At 37.7% G+C, this 21,106-nt stretch overlaps 1 protein-coding gene across 1 annotated transcript in view; it reads left to right on the top strand.

The window, feature by feature from the left end:
* The window catches only part of DMGDH (dimethylglycine dehydrogenase), a 60,810-nt gene extending 43,083 nt beyond the window's left edge, over nucleotides 1–17,727 (top strand). Inside the window, exons 15-16 of the mRNA XM_019929226.3 lie at nucleotides 9,832–9,966; nucleotides 16,601–17,727. Of these exons, the coding sequence (XP_019784785.1) occupies nucleotides 9,832–9,966; nucleotides 16,601–16,816 (351 nt within the window). The 3' untranslated portion in view covers nucleotides 16,817–17,727. The remainder of the gene's footprint in view (nucleotides 1–9,831; nucleotides 9,967–16,600) is intronic.
* Nucleotides 17,728–21,106: the final 3,379 nt, after the last annotated feature.

Genomic DNA, 21,106 nt, shown 5'->3' with positions numbered 1-21,106 from the left:
TAGAAAGGAATTTCTAGTACGTGATGGTGGTGAAAGTACCCAGCTCTGGGGAAATTTTAGGTAAATGGTAATAAGATTTGAGGAGGCAAAACATTTTCAGCGACTCTCAGTCCTGGCTGCATGCCACAGTCATCTGAAGTAGGATTCCTTTATTCATGCAATCCTTTAAAAAATCCCAAGGCTCAGGCTGCATCCCAGATCAATTAAAAAAGAAGAGCTGGGGTAGAGACTCAGGCAGCAGTATTTTTTTTTAATTCCCCAGGTGATTCCAAAAAAGATTGAGAATGATTGTTTTTAGGCCAGTGATTTTCAACTGGCTGAACGTTACCATCTTGAAGAACTTAAGAGAAAAATTACCTGATGCCTTACCCCCAGTAGTTCTCAAAGTGTGGTTCACAGACCAGCAGCATCAATGTGACTTCAGGATTTATTAGAAATGCAAGTTATCGGGCACCATGCCAACCCCCAAAATCAAACTCTGGGGATGGGGCTGGCAATCTGTTTTAACAGGCCCTCCACGTGATTCTGATGAACACTGAAGTTTCAGAACACTGACCTGCCCAAACCAACCAGATCAACCCTGGTTTCTTGTTTTTATTATGCAATGAAGATTGAGAACCACTGTCTTAGTTATTTTAACCTCATACCTGCTTATGGTCCTATGCATACAGGAAAGCAGAAACACAGCCTGGTCAGACAATTGGCTACCAGTTAATATATTCTGTCCCAAATCTTTTTCTTTTTTTGAATGAATTTTTTAAAAATATCACCAAATTCTAGCTCTGTGACCTCGGCAAAGCTATTTTACTTCATTTTCCATCTGGGATTGCTAGTCTGTAAAATGAGGGCTCCCTTCCATGTCTAAAATTCTATGAAATACCACCTTGCACAGTGGTCGAAGACACTTGCTATGTTATCTATATGAGCCACACGATTGTATTATTTTAATTAAGCCATCCTTAATCTCTTACCCATTTCTGTTGCTGAATGATAAAGGGAGAAGAAAAGAAAAGGAAGTAAAATCTAGTCTGAGATCTAGTTTATCATTCTTGAAACATCTGTCAGAGCACATTAAACTAACAACCATTGAATCACTATCCTCATATATATCCAATTTCTGTTATGAAACAATACTCTATTCCCAGCCTGAAAGCTTAAGTGTGCTATTTAGCTGACTTGCTTTCTCATTTGGAAGTCTGTGGAAACCCTGGGCTAGGAATGAATTGAAGTAATTCTTTAGATTGCTTTTATTTTATTGTTGTTATTTTAACAGCTTAACATGCAATAAATTGACATTTAAAGTATACCAGCTGGACACTCAGATCTGTAGAACAAATAAATTAACGTGTACCCTATCGCTAGCATTGCATATATCTGCATGAATAGAATACCAAATACAAAAGGTAGAACAAGTCCAAAGTCAAGAAATAAAAATTAAAAAAAAATTTCATATCATTCTAGAGATAAGGAAGATCAAAGAATGTCATCTGCATGATAAAATGATGATCCTACTAAGCATCAAAGAACAGACAAGCTGATAATCAGGAAATTTAAGAGAAATATTATTAATAACTAAAATTACAGTTGCATTTGCAGCTCTGTAAACAGATGGCGCGTATAGGAAAGATGAAAAATATAACATGTAAACTCAGTGCACAAATGGGGCAAAGGGAATAAAATTTAAAAATGGAACTTGGAGGGGATATATGTATACATATAGCTGTCTAATAGTGACTTTCAAAGAGCAGAAGTTTTAAATTTTTGAATTTTTAAAGTTCTTCTCAATTTGTTCTTTTGTGGACCATGCTCTTCATGTTGTATCTAAAAAATCTTTGCCTAACCCAAAGTCACAAAGATTTTCTGCTGTTTTTCTCCTAGATGTTTTATCATTTTTTTAGAGCTGTGATTTATTTTTAGTTAATTTTTCTATCTGGTAAAAGATACGGATTGAAGTTTATTTTTTAGCATATAGATGTCCATTTGTTTACAGCACCATTTGTTGAAAAAGGCTGTATGTTCAAATGGCATTGCCTTTGTACCTTTGTCAAAAAACAGTTGTCCATATATGTTTAGGTCTGTTTCCGGACTCTACTGTGTTCTATTGACCTATTTATCTTTCTTGATAATGATACCATACTGTCTTGATTACTGTAGCTTAAATGAGGTTGTGATAGTCGCGCAACTTTGCTGTTCTTTTACAATGTTGTTTTAGTTATTGTACGTCCTTTGAATTTCCGTGAATCAAAAAGCTTGCTGGGATTTTGACTGGAATTGCATTGTATCTATAGGTCAGTTCAAGTCTTCTAACTCATGAATGAGGTATATCTCTCTGTTTATTTAGGTAATCTTTAATTCCAAAGATGTTTTGTAGTTTATAGTTCTTGCATATCTCTTTACAGATCTATCCTTAAGTATTTTGTATTTTGATACTACTGTAAATGGCATTTTAAACTTCAAGTTTCAGTTGTTTACTGCTAGTGTATAGAAAACAATGCATTTTGTATATTGATCTCACATTCTGTAACTTTGTTAAACCCACTTGGTAATTCTAGTACTTTTTTGTGTAGTTCTCTTTTTCTTTCTTTCTTTTTTTGTAGATTCCATTGGATTTTCTACATGGACAATTGCACTGTATGAAAATAAAGCTTTTCTTTGTCTCTTTTCTAATCTGGATGCCTTTCAGTTCTTTTTCTTGCCTTATTGTACTGGCTAGATCCTCTACTGGTTGAAACTGCAACAAAGTTAAATAGAAGTGGTAAGAGCAGACACGCTTATCTTGTTTCCTGATTTTAGATGGAAAACATTCATCATCATCATCAGTCTTTCATCATTAAGTATGATGTTTGCTGTAGGTTTTTCATAGATGCTCTTTATCAGGCTGAGGACATTCCTTTCTGTTCTTAGCGCTAAAAGTTTGGGTTTTTTGTTTTTTGAATTAGGAATATTAGATTTTGGCAAGTGCTTTTTCTGCGTCCATTGAGATAATCATATGGTTTTTCTTTTTTACTTTGTTATATGATGAATTACATTTATTCTCAAATGTTAACCCAACTTTAATTTTGGCATAAAACCCACTTAGTAATGATGTATTACGTTTTTCTATGTTATTGGATTTTATTTGATAATTTTTAAAAGAAATTTTGTAGCTACATCCTCCTTATAGGATAGGTTACAGCTTGCAATTATTTTGTTCATTTTTCTTGATCTTTTGACATAAACTTCTTGAGTAGAGGTTCTGGCAATACAAAATACATCTTGTTTACCATTTTATCCCCAACACTTATCAGGGCTGGCACATAGCAGATGCAGATAATGCCAGAGAAGTACTGGGACCTCATCAGGAAGGGTCTCATCTGCCAGGCTAGGAAATTTGGAGTGTATCCTGGAGTGTATCCTGGAGACACTGAGAAGCCTTTGAAGGATTTTGAGTAAGGAGTGACATTCTGGTGATGGAAAACAGATCAAAAGGGAATTACCCTGGTGACTGGATGATCACTTTACCCAATTATTGAAGAAATCTAGTGGAGAGATGTTGAGGGCTTCAGCTAAGGCATTGGCCATAGGACAGAGAAGAAAGAGGTATGAGTGATAATAAAAAGGTAGGCTGGAGACCACATGAAGGACTATTTGTGAAGGGAGTGGAAAGTAGGATCTAGGCTATGGTTAATGAACTAGGAAACACAGGCAGGATGTGATTCAGAGGTTGGAAGGACTTGCGAGGTTGGAGGCTATGGAACAGTCAAATGGAGGGTCTCAGTGGCAGCTGAGCACGCTGGTGTGGAGACCTCTGCTCTGAAAGTATGGATTTGGGTCATTGTTGTATAGGTGGCAATTAAAGCCAGGGGAGTGCTGGGACCCCTCTTCTATAGCACCCTGTACTTATCTCTACCATGATATTTTTACACCCCATAATACTGGCTGCCTCCTTAGCTAGACTCTGAGCTCCTTGGGGACAGAGGCCAAGAATCCTCAGGGCTGGTTCTGTGTCCAGTAGTTCGTACGGGTTTAGTAAGTATTTGAAGGGTCTGAACCATGGCTCTGCCACTCACCTATTCTAAAACTAAAGTTGCTTAACCTAAAGGCACTTCAGTTTTATCAACTGTAAAATGAAGAAAATATCCACCTTATAAGTTTGTTATAAATATTAGATGAGCTAAAGAACATTTGATACCTCAATAAATGTTAGGTCCCTTCCATCTTATTGAATGGAATCTAAAACAAATCTTTTATGGAAAACCAACTATAGATAAAACCCTTTCAGTTTTTTGAAGACTCCAGCTTCATTTCTTTGTGTTTCTCTTATTTCCTTTAAGAAATAAATAATAATTATTTACTTTGCATTTAGGCTTGAGTGCTCTCCTTAAAACACCAAATGGGCAATTGTTCTTCACTGTAGTCTAGAGAGATGAAAGCTATTATGAAAACTCTATGTTCTAATTGTTGCTAATGCAGTTAAGCATAAAAGTACATCTGAATCCCTTTGCTGTACACCTGAAACTAACACAACATTGTTAATCAACTATGCTTCAATTAAAAAAAAAAAGTACATCTGACAAAGCCACAAGTCCGTTCCACTGTTTTCCTAAAGTACATCTGACAAAGTCACAAGTCAGTTCCACTGTTTTCCTGTGAATCATAAGACTCAAAGACTGAAAAGTAAATATTTTCTTAATATTGAATCTAGTAAAAGCCATAAAACACATAACGGGGGCTATTTTCATTTTGAAACATCTAGTTTGGTTTGGATGCAATTAACGAATTATAGGCCTGGCTTGGGAATCATATTTTAAATATTTTCTCCAGGTTTCAATGTATCCACACCTTTCTTTGGGTTAACAGAGTCCCTTTTCTAGTTATATTAAAGACTTTTTTGAGAAGGAATACTTAATTGATTAGTGGTTTTGGTTAGAAAAATGCCAAATAAATTGTTTTAAATTGCTAAGAGCAGAGAATAAAAACTGTGAATGTGAGAGTATTCATTTCCAGTCAGTAATAGACTGGACTTGCTACACTCATAATTTAATATTTTGCTAATAAAGAGAGAAATTGTGGTTATTATAAACTTACATGGAATGTTACCAAGTTCTGCATAGAGGAGAAGGAAGCAAGAATTGGGAAGCCTGGATTTGAGGTTTGGTAATAACTCACTTTGTCACTTTGGGCAAGAACGTTAACTCTGGGCCTTAATTTTCTCATATGAAAAATGACCTTGGACTAAGTTTTCTGCCTGCTTAAAAACTTCTATGATTCTAACTGTGTGACTATGAAATGAATGATGGTATAATTTGTCTTGATGGGGTGGTGGGCCGGTCAGATCCATTCCCCCAAATGAACGAATCCAGTATATGGCTTCATCAGTTTAACTGTGAGACAAACACAGATGCATCTGGTATTTGACAAACGACCAGAGAAAGTTATGGTTCACATGGACCGCAGGTTAGTCAGGGCCACGTGCTTTACAAAGGGAGTCCCGTGAGGACTGTTTTTAATGAATGATTCCTGGCCTCATTTTAAATAAGGAACTTTTCAGGAATGTGTTGAGGGACAGCGGCAGAAATCTATCACCCAGATTTTCATCTCTGCTCTGCCACTGACAGTGGTTGGTGACCACCGGGTCTCTCTGCAGCTCTCTTCAGGTCTGCAAACACGGGAGCATGATTCCACAACCAGTGCTGTGCCTGGTTTCTAAGGGGGGCTTTCTTAGGACCCAGGATGTTACACTGATTCTCTTATGCCTTTGGAAACTTTGACATTTAGATTAAAAGGATTTTGGCCAAAAATTCAATCAAACTGATGACTGCTTTGAATTTTCTGATGGATTTTGACTCTAAATATGGAACAGAAGAGGTCCCAAACTAGGTTTTTATCATTTCTCTCCTGGTCTGTAAGAGCCCACCACCCAGAGTTCATATCAGAACCTTCCTTCCACTGCTGCTGTCGAATTCGCCTTAGCTACACATCTGAAAATTCTCCATTGCTCTGAGAATCCCAACCCAAAGTATACTGGTTTAATTTATTTCATTTCCATGTGCTTTTTGATAATATGTGTGCTTTTAATAAAGCTAGTAAGAGATGAGGAGTTACATTTCACTTAAAATCTACTTAATGTTTTCATCAATGTGGATGTTATATTCAGGATGCATCACAGGTGGCTGCTTTAATGGCTCTTACTGCTTCTTAAAAATTAAGAGATTAGAAAAATAAGCCAAAATTATTTTAAGGTATAATCTCAGTGCCCCAGAAGTGTTTCTCAAAGACATTAACAGCTATTTATGTAGTTAATTTGGTAGTGACTCATTAAGAAATACATTTCTGTTCTCAGGTCATCCTGAAGGCACCAATTTCAATCTCAGCACTTAACCTTCAGACACATTTTCCTCTCTCATTTATAAATAATAACTGTATAATAAAGTCTGCAATCTTGGGAGGAAAGCCAAGCAAAATGAGAATGAAATGCTATCACCCCACTTTTAAATCTTCCCAAGTCAGGCCCAAGGTTAGCCTGGGAAGGGAGAACTGTCTCAAGGGGCAGATGTCACCTCTTATCTGTGTTTTAAGTATGTGTTCCTTACTTTTAATTAGGTTTTTGTTGTTGTTGTTTGAGTATTGTTTTCATTCATGTCTAAGGATGATATTGCTGACAAGATCACTTCCTAATTCAGGGATATACAGATATAGAGGTTAAATTTCATTAATATTAACCTTCAGGGTGTTTTCAAATCCTTTCACATAGTACAAAAATATTATTGTGTAGTGAATGTCATTCAAGATAGGTTAGGCTACCTAGAAATAATTTTTTAATTAATTAATTTTTTATTGAAGCATAGTTAATTTACAGTGTTGTATTAGTTTCAGGTGTACAGCAAAGTGATTCAGTTATACATATATATGTATTCTTTTTCAGATTCTTTTCTCACATAGGTTATTACAGAATACTAAGCAGAGTTCCCTGTGCTATACAGTAGGTCCTTGTTGTTTATCTATTTTATATATAGTAGCGTGTCTATGTTACTCTGAAATTCCTAATTTATCCCTCCCTCCCCCCTTCCCCTTTGGTAACCATAAATTCGTTTTCTATGTCTGTGAGTCTGTTTCTGTCTTGTAAATAAGTTCATTTGTATCATTTTTTTTAGATTCCACATATAAGTGATATCATATATTTGTGTTTCAAAATAATTTAAAAGAAACATTCTTTAGAGTATTTACATCAGCTGTTCCTGCCAGTGATAGACTCCAGGCACAGCCATTTAAAAAATGCGTATGGATAAAATCTAAAGGTGCTGACTTACATAACCGAGCCTCCGGAAAGACCCTTAACTTTGCTGGGCCTTCTCTTCATAAGCTGGGGATAAACTGATCTGTCTTATAGGAATCTTAATGAGGATTGTAAAGCCCTCAGCAGAGCGTCCGGCACATAGCAAGTGCCTAATAAATTGTAAATATTATTAATATTACTTATTTACTACTTTAATTTTTGAATTAAATTAGTAACTTAATTAAATTAATAATGAATTAAATTTTTTTTTAATATTTACTATAACTTTTCTCTTTTAAAGGAAGTTTTCTGGGGTGCCCATCTTTCCTATTTCTTATGCTTAACTGGTACCTTATGTTCCTGCTTAGACTTTGGTAAAATTATGAATTTGGCAGAGTTAGACTCCCCTTGCAGCACTTCTTATTCCCCCCACCCCCATGGCATCCACCCCAGCAGTTCTCGTCCAGCGCCCCCCAGAGTCCCCATTTCTGAAAGCTTTGGATGCGGCAGCTTTCACCACAGTCCCTCTGAAGGTGTGGCAGATGTTGGCTTAAGAGGCTCAGTGAAGGCAGCTCAAAATAGATGAAAAGAATGGGGCTGGGACCTCTGAGATCTTGGTTGAGTGTCTTTGGCTAAATTAACTCACTTCTTTTCAACCCCAAATCCACCATCTGTGGATTGTTGGGAAGATTGACTTAAAAGCGCAAGGACTTTTGGAGAAGTGTATGCAGACAGTAGTTATCATGAAGCCTCCTCTTTCAAACTCAGTTCAGCTGCTTCCTCCATAAAACTGTTGCTGACAGAATGCTGCTCCAGCCCCCCTCTCACCCTAGATAGAACGGATCATACGCCTTCTTGAGCTCCCACTGTACGTGCCCCTATCATAGCAACTGTTTGTTTGCATTTCTGCCTTAGACATGCATTAGACAGTTTTTGTTTTAAATTTCCAAAATGTTGTGACTTTCACACTCTCATAAAACACACAGAAGCAACAGTGAATCATGTTTCAAATTGGTATAGCTGATTTGTACACTATCGCTGTCATATTCTACCATGTTTCCAGTAATCTCAAATCATTCTTTTTTCCTCTGATATGTTAAAACATTGAGGAGATAAAATAATTTCAGCGCTGGGCATATTGTGATGTGGAAGGAAGGGGTCACATCTCCTCAGGGACCTCTCAGAGGCTACAAGACCCTGTTGTATTTAGCTCTGAATATCCTGTATCTAGTATCTGATACATAGCAGGGGCATAACAACAGCTGAGTAAATAATTGAAAGAAAATTCTTTAATAGGGACTCAGGAGGACCCCAAACCTTCAAGATCTAAATGAATATCAGCAAAGATTCAGATTTCACAATAGGAGCTGAGGAAGCTATTCAGGATCTCCCAGCATTCCACAAGACATACTATATAGTGCTTGGCCACTCCAGGATTGTGTGCTTTTCCACACAATAAAGTGTTTTGTTTTTTTTTTCATTGCAATCATTGGCTTCCTATATAGATAAGAACACTAAAAAGCATACCTGTCATCATGTATCCATGATAGCAAGTCTTCTTTTAAAAATCTACCAAGAGGGGCTTCCCTGGTGGTGCAGTGGTTGAGAGTCCACCTGCCGATGCAGGAGACACGGGTTCGTGCCCCGGTCCGGGAAGATCCCACATACCGCGGAGCCATAGCCGCTGAGCCTGCGCGTCCGGAGCCTGTGCTCTGCAACGGGAAAGGCCACAACAGTGAGAGGCCCACGTACCGAAAAAAAAGAAAAAAAAATATACCAAGATAGCAAAATAATTTTGTTGTAGCATTCTTTCTGTATTTAGATAAACATATTCTAACTGTAATGAACTTTGGTTTGTTATGACTTGTGTTATCATGAATTTATCCTACATAAGAACTCAAATGAATCAAGCTCTTCCTGTGTTTGTTGTTTTGTTTTCCCCAAAAGGAAAAAAAAGGTTGAAAAGCACAGCATTACAGAATAAGCTCTTTGATCAAAATGTCTGTGTTTGACTAATTTTGTAACCCAGGGCTCATCATGATGCCTCCCACACAGTAGGGGCTCAATACATTTCTTGAATGAATTAACGGTGCAACCCAGTAGGTTAATGCATCCCGGAGACCATTATTCTGAAGAAGGAAAAAAATGTAGGCATTTTGGAGTTGCTTTGGCATCACATTTCAAAAAAGTGAATTTCCTTCTTAGGGAAGGCTTACTTTAGGTAGAAACTGAGTCGCGCCATGCTCACTGCCCACCGTTCCCACTGTCCAGAACCAGTAGATACAAGGGTCCCTTTCATAACCCACCATCTCAATATCATGCCTTACATTTTTCTGCCTAGGTAGTTCTGGTAAAATTGTTATCACAAGTTATTACCCTTAAGTCTAACCTCTTCTGAAAGAATAGGTGTCATTCAGGGACTAAGAAATATTTGTCTAGACGTTTGATCCAATCTGTATTTTTATTTAATGTGTAATTGGCAAGAAAATAGCAAAGACAAATTTAAATGCTTGCATCTCTAACCTTGTCACAGTGTCTGAGTATTCATTCATCATCATTATCTTGGATTCCTGCAGCCAGCAGACTTCATAGGAAAGCAAGCACTGAAACAGATTAAAGCCAAGGGGCTGAAACGGAGACTGGTCTGCCTCACCTTGGCAACGGACGATGTTGATCCGGAGGGAAATGAAAGCATCTGGTATGGTGGCAAGGTGAGTGCTGAGGACCCATAGTGAGGGGCCACTGCAGTGTTTCTGCAGCAGAAACTCCTTGTCTCTGTTTCCGTTTACAGTTTTTTGCTAGTTATTTATCTATTGGTGAGATGACACTCTTTTGAATTCTGAAGTGACATTCAAGAAACAGAAATTACTTAACTGAAAGGAAAATGAAATGCTGCTCATTTTGGAAAACATGATATTCTATATGGTTTAATGAAAGAAAATAAACTGCAGGACTTGAAATACATGGGACAATGAGGAAGGTATGATTTAGAAGGTAAAATGACCTCTTGGCTCACCACATCTGTATCTGTGGATGCAAGAGAGAGACTTTATGAAGAATTTAGTATTCTGACTTAGCTTCTCAGGGATCTTTCAGGAGGAAACAATTCGTACCTTAGCACATTAGCAGAAAACAATTTCCAAATGAAAACATCTATGACAAGAGAGGGTTAAACCTTAGTAAATAAAGGGAAAAGTGGAAATCCTTTGGTTCTTCAGGAGGAGTAAGACTACCTTCTTCTCCCTTTGGGATGCTACATTTCACTCTCTCTCTTGGTCTTCAGTAAAGCCAGAGTTAGATAACCTATCAATAGAATTTCACTTCTTCCTCTTTTTATGACTATTTGTAAAACCCAATTTGGCTCAACGTTTGGCTGTGTTTTGGCTGGTGTTATCAGGCAGGCGTTATCAGGCAGGGACACTCAGCTTAGATTAGACCATGTGGCGACCACAGGGCCTTCAAGACTCATCTAAACGTTTGCTCTGTATTGAGCAGGGTCTGCTTGGTCAACACCCAAATACTCAGATATTCTATTCCTAGGTTGTTTTTTTTTTCCTTACGCACTACAGCCTACTTAATACTTGTTTTCATTTTCCCCATCTCTTCAGTGACAAAACGAGCACTGGAGGAGGGGAGAGCCAGTGGTGTCAATCTCAGCCTTTGGATTACTAAAGATATGGCCATTTGGGCTGAGGCAGGGGTCAGTTTGACATGGAAATAACATCTACAGAGTTCCTACTAGTGCTGGATATTTTTATGTACTCTCATTTACTTTTTAAAAAATATTTATTTATTTAATTTATTTTTTTGTTTGCATTGGGTCTTAGCTGCGACATGCGTGCTCTTCGTTGTGGCACGCGGGATCTTTCATTGCGGTGCTCAGGTTTCTTTCTAGTGTGCTGCGCAGGCTCCAGGGCGCATGTGCTCTGTAGTTGTGGCACGTGGGTGCCAGGGCCTGTGGGCTCTGTAGTTTGCGGCATGTGGGCTCTCTCCTTGAGGCGCGTGAGCTCAGTAGTTGTGGTGCACGGGCTTAGTTGCCCCGTGGCATGTGGCATCTTAGTTCCCTGAACAGGGATTGAACCCACGTCCCCTGCATTGGAAGGCAGATTCTTTACCACTGGACCACCAGGGAAGTCCCTCTCTCATTTACTTTTACAACACCCCTCCAAGATATGTATGATCATTCCCATTTAAAGATGAGGCTTTGGGGCTCAGAGAGATTAAGTAACTTGCTTGAGGTTACACAACTATGACATGTGATTGACGAAGCTGATTTCTGACCAAGGTACGGTTGGACTTTGAATTCTTATCCTTTCTTCTAAGACATGCTGAATACCCCCATTTGCTCTCTTCTTTGTCTCTGATGGCCCACTGTATTCTCGTAAGCACTTCATTATATACCCACAGTTCTTGCACATCTAAGTAACAGGTGGATGTTATAGTTTTAGATTCTATGAAGCCAATAGATCTTTTCTCAGATCTGAAGCTCTTTCTCAAATGCCTCACCTTTAATTGTGTTGTTTGCTCTTCTGTTTGAACCATTCCTACTCTTACCTCCCGGTCTCCACTTTCTGTTTCTGTTCTAGATCTCTGGTTCAGCCCTCTTTTTTTTTTTTTTTTTGCGGTACGTGGGCCTCTCACTGTTGTGGCCTCTCCCGTTGCGGAGCACAGGCTCCGGACGTGCAGCCTCAGCGGCTATGGCTGACGGGCCTAGCCGCTCCGCGGCACATGGGATCTTCCCGGACCGGGGCACGAACCCGTGTCCCCTGCATCGGCAGGCGGACTCTCAACCACTGCGCCACCAGGGAAGCCCCAGCCCTCTTTTCTTAATATGTTCTTTCTCTGATTTAAGATTTGCCCACAATTTCCACTGATAACCACGTCTGCCATTAAGTAACTGCTTGAGCCTCTCTGGGTCTCAGTGTTCTCGCCTACAAAATGAAGCCACTGAGTGAGATAATGTCTAAGATTCTTTCCGCCTCTAATTAATTTTTCCCTGGTCGTTACACTTCCCTCACCTCATCTTTTTGTTCTACATTTTTCACTCTATTCTCATCCAACTATCTCAGTCTTCCTAATACGGTCTGCACTCATACTTTTACCGATAGTCTGTTTTACTTGGCCATGGAATGAACGAGAAGCTCTGTCATAGCATTCTGTATGCAACCCCACATCGACCATGATCAACTGACAGATTTTTAGTCATCTTAAATGTGACCATACCCAAGTTAAAAAACTGGAAACCTGTACCTTAAACTTATACAATGTTATATGTCAATTGTATCTCAACAAAGCTGGAAAAAAAGAAGAACCCTGGAAACCCAAGCTCCATTTATTTTTATTGAAGTATAATTGCTTTACAAGGTTGTGTTAGTTTCTGCTATACAATGAAGTGAATCAGCTATATGTATACATATATCCCCTCCAAGTTCCATTTTTAAATTTTATTCCCTTTGCCTCATTTGTGCACTGTGTTTACACATTATATTTTTCATCTTTCCTATACGTGCCACCTGTTTATAGAGCTGCTAATGCAATTGTAATTTTAGTTATTAGTAATATTTCTCTTAAATTTCCTGATATCAGCTTGTCTGTTCTTTGATGCTTAGTAGGATCCTCATTTTATCATGCAGATGACACTCTCTGATCTTCCTTATCTCTAGAATGATATGAAATATTTTTAAATTTTTATTTCCTGAATTTGGACTTGTTCTACCTTTTATATTTGGTATTCTATTCATGCAGATATTTTCAATGCTAGCGATAGGGTACATGTTAATTTATTTGTTCAACAGATCTGAGTTCTAGTATGTGACAGCAATATTCTAGGCACTAAGGATGCAGCAGTGAACAAAACAGACAAGAATCTCTGCCCCTATGGAGCTTATATTCCAGGAGAGGGAGAGATAAACAATGAACATAAAATAAAATAAATAGCATGTCAGAGGGCAATGCATACTTTGGGGAAAAATAAAGTCTAATTGGGAGATGGGCAGTGCTAGAGGGAGGGATTATGATATTAAGTAAGGCTTTATATAAAAAAATCAAGGCGTAAGTGTGGGCATGGGAGGGGCTTTAATTAGTTATAAAAGCAGCTTTGCTGGGAAGTAAGTTTTGAAGAAAAGGCTTTTGAGGAAGGAAGTTTGAAGAGTTTAGAAAGTCTTCTTTTTCATTATTAATAGACTAAAACACACAGGGACAGCCAAAGAAACCTAATATATCATCCAATTTAAATTATGTTCCCTCTTTCAAAGGTTATTTACCATGTTATCTTCTCTGAGTCTGTTACAGGCGTCTTTAAGTCTCATAATGAAGAGAAGAATGAGACAAGGCTAAAAATAAGTGAGGATTGTTTACATTGGTGAAAAGAAGGCTGATGTTTGATTTCACAAAGAATATGAGAATCTACTAGGCAAAGGGTGAGGGTGGTTCTTGTGATTCACTGAGCAAAACAAAGCCATGGATTTCATTGAATCTGGAAGATTTTAAGGTCAAACGATATAGAATTTATGCCGGGGAAAACCTTTCCCTGGAGACTTAGTAATAAGATAAAAGGAAAGGCCAGTTTTCTAAAATACTTTGGACCACCAACCCCTGGATTAGAGAGAAATTAAAGGAGAAATGAAAGTAATCGAGCAGAAAGCAAAGCATTCAATAACTATTTTAAGACTAGCACGCACAAAATAAACACGCTATTTCTTTAAAGTTACTAATGCAGAAATAACTGCAAGAAGAATCACTGCTGAGATTTTAAGAGATGGGAAGGCCCAAGGAGATGGGGCACGCAGCCTCTGAAGAGTGATTGTGGGTTTTTTATCCAGTGAGTTAGGGGATTTGACCAAGAGATTCGTTCAGGATTCTTCCTGTTTTCTTAAGATGCCCAAGAAAACCAGGTTAACTTTCCCAGAGCTCCAAACACAAATCTCTGTTTTAGAGACTCAGAAGTGAAACCAAAGTTACTGAGAAGGTCTTTCAAAAAAGCGATGATTAAAACTCCAGCCACCCTGACCCAAATCCCAGTTTTATATCACGGAAATATGATCTAGAGGAGAAAAGCCATTTTGAAACGTGTGTTATCTCAGCAATACCTTGGCAGTTAATAATCTGCCAGAGAGAAACTTTTACTAATGAATGCATTCACTTTTTTAAATCACCAGAACAAGTTCAGAAATTATATGGAGAGCTTGTGATTTGGGGTTTCAACAAGATAATTAAAAACTGGGGCTACAGTGATAGGAGTCTGTACTTAACGTCATAAATGCATAAGAGACTAGAAATGCTATAATATGACTGTTGACTGTCGTGAGCCCTTTGCTGAGGCAGCTGAATTATCACCAGGCTGATTCATGTCCGTGGATGTTTTTGAGCAGCAGCTATAAGCAGCTGCTGTGCTGGACAGTAAGGCTGTAAGGATGAGTGCGATGTTGCGTAGCCAGGAGAAGCCGTTTTAAGTGGGGCTATGTATCATTTTGCTTTTGTTGTCTTCCTTTTACTTTTTAAAAATGTGGTGTTTACACATATACAATGGAATATTATTCAGCCATAAAAAGAAACAAAATTGAGTTATTTGTAGTGAGGTGGATGGACCTAGAGTCTGCCATACTGAGTAAACTAAGTCAGAAAGAGAAAAGTAAATACCATAGGCTAACACATACATATGGAATCTAAAAAAAAAAAAAGGTTCTGAAGAACGTAGGGGCAGGATAGGAATAAAAATGCAGATGTAGAGAATGGACTTGAGGACACGGGGAGGGGGAAGTGTAAGCTGGGACAAAGTGAGAGAGTGGCATGGACATATATAAACTACCAAATGTAAAATAGCTAGCTAGTGGGAAGTAGCTGCATAGCACAGGGAGATCAGCTTGTTGCTTTGTGACCACCTAGAGGGGTGGGATAGGGAGAGTGGGAGAGAGACGCAAGAGAGAGGAGACATGGGGATTTATGTATATGTATAGCTGATTCACTTTGTTATAAAGCAGAAACTAAAACACCATTGTAAAGCAATTACACTCCAATAAAGATGTTAGAAAAAAAAGTGGTGTTTAAACCAGTATTGTAATTTGTTTGCATTTTACTCTGTTTTTCCTTTTCTTGCATCTTTTCCTTCAGCTAAGAGTTGTGGAAACCAGATCTAATCTTCTAATCAGGATTGTTATATAGATTTTATTTTTGGTAGCATAAAATTATTGTTTTCATCTCCTAAATTTTGATTCCTTGTTCAGTATTTTTCTCTGGTTTGCCATCCTAAGTTATCCTATTTCATCCTTGTTAATTTTGATCATTCACACAGAACTCCATAACTCCACTCATGTTGGAAAGTTTTATCCCCCTTCTCTACCCACCTAACTCCACCTACCTTCAAAGTGTAGAACAGGGCTTCCCTGGTGGCGCAGTAGTTGAGAGTCCGCCTGCCAATGCAGGGGACACGGGTTTGTGCCCCAGTCCGGGAAGATCCCACATGCCACGGAGCAGCTAGGCCCGTGAGCCATGGCCGCTGAGCCTGTGCGTCTGTAACCTGTGCTCCGCAACGGGAGAGGCCACAACAGTGAGAGGCCCACGTACCGCAAAAAAAAAAAAAAAAAAAAAATTGTAGAACAAATCCTGGCTTACTTATGTTGCCTACCTTGGCTTCCTGGTTATTGTTTCTCATGTCTGTATGTTAATTCCTCAACGAGGCAGGAAGCTCATGAGGGTAGGAACCAGCCCTCTACTCATTCTCCAGAATGTCTAGCAAAATGTTTTGTACATGGTAAAGCTAGAGAGGGTAAAGTTAACATTTATTTAAGTGCCTAGCAATTACCAGGAATTGTTAAATCTGTATATATTCATATAGAAGATTCGCTTCACATTGACTGTTGATATATTAATAGAGTTTAATTCAGCACTATTCTGGCAGGCCATTTTCTAAATGCCAGCAGGAACAGTTGACTAGATTTGCATTTGGATTTTTAGATTTTTCTCCTTTGTATCTATTATTGCCATGCTAGTGTGATGGAAGAGAATTTTTTAAAGTTCAAAATGAAAATATTTGATTCTTCTTCCTATCAGATCTCTTGGCATGAAACTGAGCAAAATAGTACTAGGTATTAAGAAACTAGATGTAATTATTTAAAACTGAGAAATTTCAGAGCAACATGGATGTGTATTTTGAGAATTGTTTTTCATAAGTTTTAAACTTTCATTAAGCTTCTCAAAAAAGTGAAGTTTTCCTCCTAGTGTTATCCTCACAGACAGCATATCATAAAACTCTGTAAGTTGAACGTATCTTTTGAGAATTTTCATCTAGAGAGGAGGCACATAAAGCTGTGACCAAGATGCTGAGGATGGTAGGCTCTTGTTTTTCAGGTGGTTGGCAACACGACCTCCGGAAGCTACAGTTACAGCATCCAGAAGAGTCTGGCTTTCGCGTATGTCCCTGTAGAGCTAAGTAAAGTGGGACAACAAGTGGAAGTTGAATTATTAGGCAAAAATTACTCAGCAACCGTCATACAAGAACCCTTGGTGTTGACGGAACCAATCAGAAACAAGCTTCAGAAAAAAGGTGGAAAGGACAAAATTTGAAAAGACTTTGAGAAGGCAACTGAATTATGGTTGCTATGTGATTGTACTGAAAATGATAACTGATTTGCTGGGGAATAGGGGAAACCAAAAATTTATTTCAAAATCATCAGAATCTTAAAACCATCCTCTTGTTTCCTAAGCAATATAGAATAATGGATGAATGATTTACATTGTTGTTTCAGATGAAGAAATTTGAAGCTAATGTTTTTACTATTCTATATTGTTGTTTACGAAACTCGGCAAAACATTTAAGTGTTTGCTAACATACCATCATTATTACAACTGAAGTAGAAAACATTATATAATTTTAGAAACATTTGTATGTGGTTCTTGTTAGCTGAAAACAAATTATGTTTTGTTTTGTTTTTTTTACAAATTATGTTTTACATAAAGACAAAAGCAGTATTGTTGATGGATTTACTTCATTGAAAAATACTAGTTGAATAAGGGATCATTTTAATTTTTCATAATATATCTAGGAAGAAAATAGTAAAATTTAATATTGGTATATGTAGCATTTTTATTCAATTCCTTGAAATATTTACTTTCTTAATGTCTTCCCTGAAAGCAGTTTTATGGGACGTCATTATTGTCCTTTCAAAGGTTGTTTTAGAAGAGAAATTGCAAAAGAGGACAGTCTTCCAAAGGAAACGGTACTTGTAAACCTTCTGAGATGAAGCCGAAACATAAATTGTGCCAGTACAAACACAGTCTGAATACTGAACACCTCTCTTTGGGAAAGAATTAATGCAAGTTGACATCACATTGTGCCGTTCTGAATATCATTTCACAAACATTTGACAAAGCAGGTCAAACAAGAGCTTTAAGAGCTGACAGGATTGCCCTTAACATTGTGTACAGCAAGGAAAAAAAGCCATTTAGAAATTATTCTTTGATGTACCTCTTGAAATTATTTGGGTTTAGTTGACAGAATAAATCAAATTTTTCTTAAAAGGTAGTTTGTCATTTATCATTTGTTCTACACACACACTTGCTGCCTAGGAAAAGTTCAGTAAATAGGTATTAAAGAAGCTGAATGTGAAGCATAATAAGATTCTATAGTTAGAGTAGATTTTAAAATAATGTCTTAACTTGTAAGTTTTGAAAACATGCCAAATTTACATTTAAATGTTTTATAAAAGTAATCATGTATCAGAACTCTTCAGCATGCCATTCATTTATCTTTGATATCTCCTCTTACATGAGAAATGAAGGAAATCTTTTTGGTAACAAACATTTGCTAATTATTAAGAATGTTATCCAGACCCTGTCTCCCAGTTCTGGTATAGGGTATAGGTGCTTTTCATTCTCCGCCTCTCTGTAGCCCAATTGTTAATTGTGTTAAAACTAATGAAAGAATTGAGAAAATATAATGCTACATCAGTGGCACAATTTACTAGTTACCTAAGTTGTAACTTTTCAGTAACTAGTTACTGGAAAATTATTTACATAAAATATTATTATAGCAGACTCTAATCAAAGGAACAGTACTCAGAACTTGTGGAGAAGGCAATTGACAATGCAAAAACAAAATCTAAAGAAATGGTCATTTATTTTAAAAAGTCAAATTTTAAAGAATGCCAGGAGAAACAACAAAAGATGCTGATCTTACATTGCTAGAAGAAATCAGTAAAGCAGTATTTGAATGCCTTCATCTTTTTCACCAATAATTGGGCACTTGTTCTAAAGCAATAGATCAAATAACGTCAGAGTTTGTTACCATTCAGCCACTTTCTCTGATTTTTAGCAGATGAAGAAAAACTTCAGAAGTTTTTACTGTATGTAATAGAAATGTATGATGAATTTTCTGATGAAGATATTTTAGTGGAAACTTTTTAACTATAGACAGGTTTGAAAGCCACTATAATTGTTCCCAAAGAACCAAAGGCAGTATTGCAATTCCTGCAGTTTGTTGTGAAAGATTTTTATGAATTTCTGCCAAACTTGTCATTATGTTAAAGTCCTTTCCTAGTTGTTTTTACATCTGTTGCTCAGGTAAAAGAAACTTTTGAAATTAAAAGCTTAAAAAATGTTCTTCTATCAACTTTGTGCAAAGATAACTGGATAAATCTGCCTATACTGTCTGGTAAATATTAATATGCAAAGAAAAAATTCAGTGAAGTCATTGCAAAGCTTAAAAACAGAAAAGGTTTATTATTCACAGGCAACAGACCACTTTATTACAATAGACCAATATGTGGGTATAAATATTTTCCTTTTTCAAAACTACTTAATATAATTTAAAAATATTAACCCCTTGCTTTTTCATACTATAACATTTATTTTATTTCTATTTTTCTTATTTATTACTGGCATGACTATATATTCAAAGTTAATAGAAACTTGTCACTCTTTGCATTTCTTTTCTGGTTGTTATTTCATTTTGCAATTATTACTAAAAATAATTGTGTCATGTAAAAGGGGCAGAGAATCATTAAAAAATGGTCATCCAGGGTGGCTTCTTCGCTCACAAGTCTGGCACCTCACTAAGGTTGATGGCAACACCTGGGGCTGGCAGGGCACCTCTCTCCATGTGGCCTCACTGTGTGACTAACTTGCCAGGTAGTTCAGAGGAGGGAACTTAACATGGAGAACCAGCGAGGGATGCCAGCTGCCAAGCTGACACTAGGACCATACAGGGAGGGGCTGCTAGTGGGAGCAGGAACCATAGAAGAGATATATCCACACCGGTGAAGATGCTGCCCGAAGCAGACAGAAGGGAAGAAACACCCTGGCTTGTTTCTTCCTTCCACCTTCCAGTCTCTCACAAGTGCCTCCCACTGGATGAACCTAGCTGGGAGCCTGGGATATGTAGTTTGTAGGGTTTGGCCCACCTGTGATACAGAGCAGAGAAAAGAAAGATCATGAAATGGATCGCATCGCAAAGGACAATGACTGGCATACAACACCAGTGTTCTGTTCAGCCCTGGCCAAAGGGTCAAGAGGTGCAAACATGGCTACTAGCATGGAAGGAGGTCGTGGGATGGGCTAACACATTTAAAAGGGCTACTTACATTATAATTTTTAAAAAGCATGGTGTATGGACTTCCCTGATGGCACAGTGATTAAGAATCCACCTGCCAATGCAGGGGACATGAGTTCGAGCGCTGGTCCGGGAAGATCCCACATGCCGTGGAGCAACTAAGCCCGTGTGCCACAACTACTGAGCCTGCGCTCTAGAGCCCACGAGCCACAGCTACTGAGCCCACGTGCCACAACTACTGAAGCCTGCACGCCTAGAGCCCGTGCTCTGCAACAAGAGAAGCCACTGCAATGAGAAGCCTGTGCACCGGAATGAAGAGTAGCCCCCGCTTGCCACAACTAGAGAAAGCTCGCACGCAGCAATGAAGACCCAACACAGCCAAAAAAATAAATAAATAATAAATAAATTTTTTTAAAAAGCATGGTGTATTACAATACACAACGTGCTATTATTTAGGTTCAAATTGGAAAAAATGTAAACATTTAAATTGCATTTATATATTATAGACTATCTCTGGAAGAGTAACACTAGTATTTCTGGGGAGGGGTTGAAATTTACTTTTCACTGTATGCCTTTTTAGATTTATTTAAATTATGTACATGTTTCACTTTTTAAAAGACCATATATAGTGCTTTCTTATCTAGTAAAAGTAGGTTCTTATTTTTTGGTCATATAATGTGACCCTCTATTTTTTAATATTCACATTGGTTTGAGATATTTAAGGATGGCTGGAAAGAGTTGGCTTAGAACCACTTAAGAAATTGGTATACAATATAAAAAAATTCAATACAGATAAAGTGAATGCAATTCAGTTGTTGTATATAATATATATTGTGTGAACACTAAGGCTCAGGCTGGGTGAAAGCTGAGGGTAAGGAAAGAAGATACAAGACAAAATGCGATACTAACATCCTGTTTCTTGATCAGGATGTTGGTTACATGAGTCTGTTCACTTTGTGAGAATTCATTGACCTATGTACACTTCTGTGTACTGTCTTAAGTACACAGAAAATGCTATGTCAAAATCTTTTTTATACAAATGGTACTATTTTCCACTATCTACTCTCATCTAGTTGGTTTTGAGGAGGTAGGAGGTGATAAGCAACGGGCAAGATGAGGGGGTCAAAGGAGTTTCGAGTTGGCCATAGCTGTTTTTAGCCAGGCTCTCAATTTCAGAAATAGGGAGAATTTTCAGAGATAAAAGAAATCTTTCTTCTTTTTTTAAATTGATCCTTTTCCTCTCAATACACACATGTACACTAACACACAAAACAAAACAAACAATAAACTGAAGGTGCTTCCTAGAG

Source organism: Tursiops truncatus, chromosome 3 (assembly GCF_011762595.2).
Source record: "Tursiops truncatus isolate mTurTru1 chromosome 3, mTurTru1.mat.Y, whole genome shotgun sequence".
NCBI lineage: Eukaryota > Metazoa > Chordata > Mammalia > Artiodactyla > Delphinidae > Tursiops > Tursiops truncatus.
The sequence above is the reverse complement of the archived record's forward strand: the minus strand, read 5'-3'. Positions and strand labels throughout refer to the sequence as shown.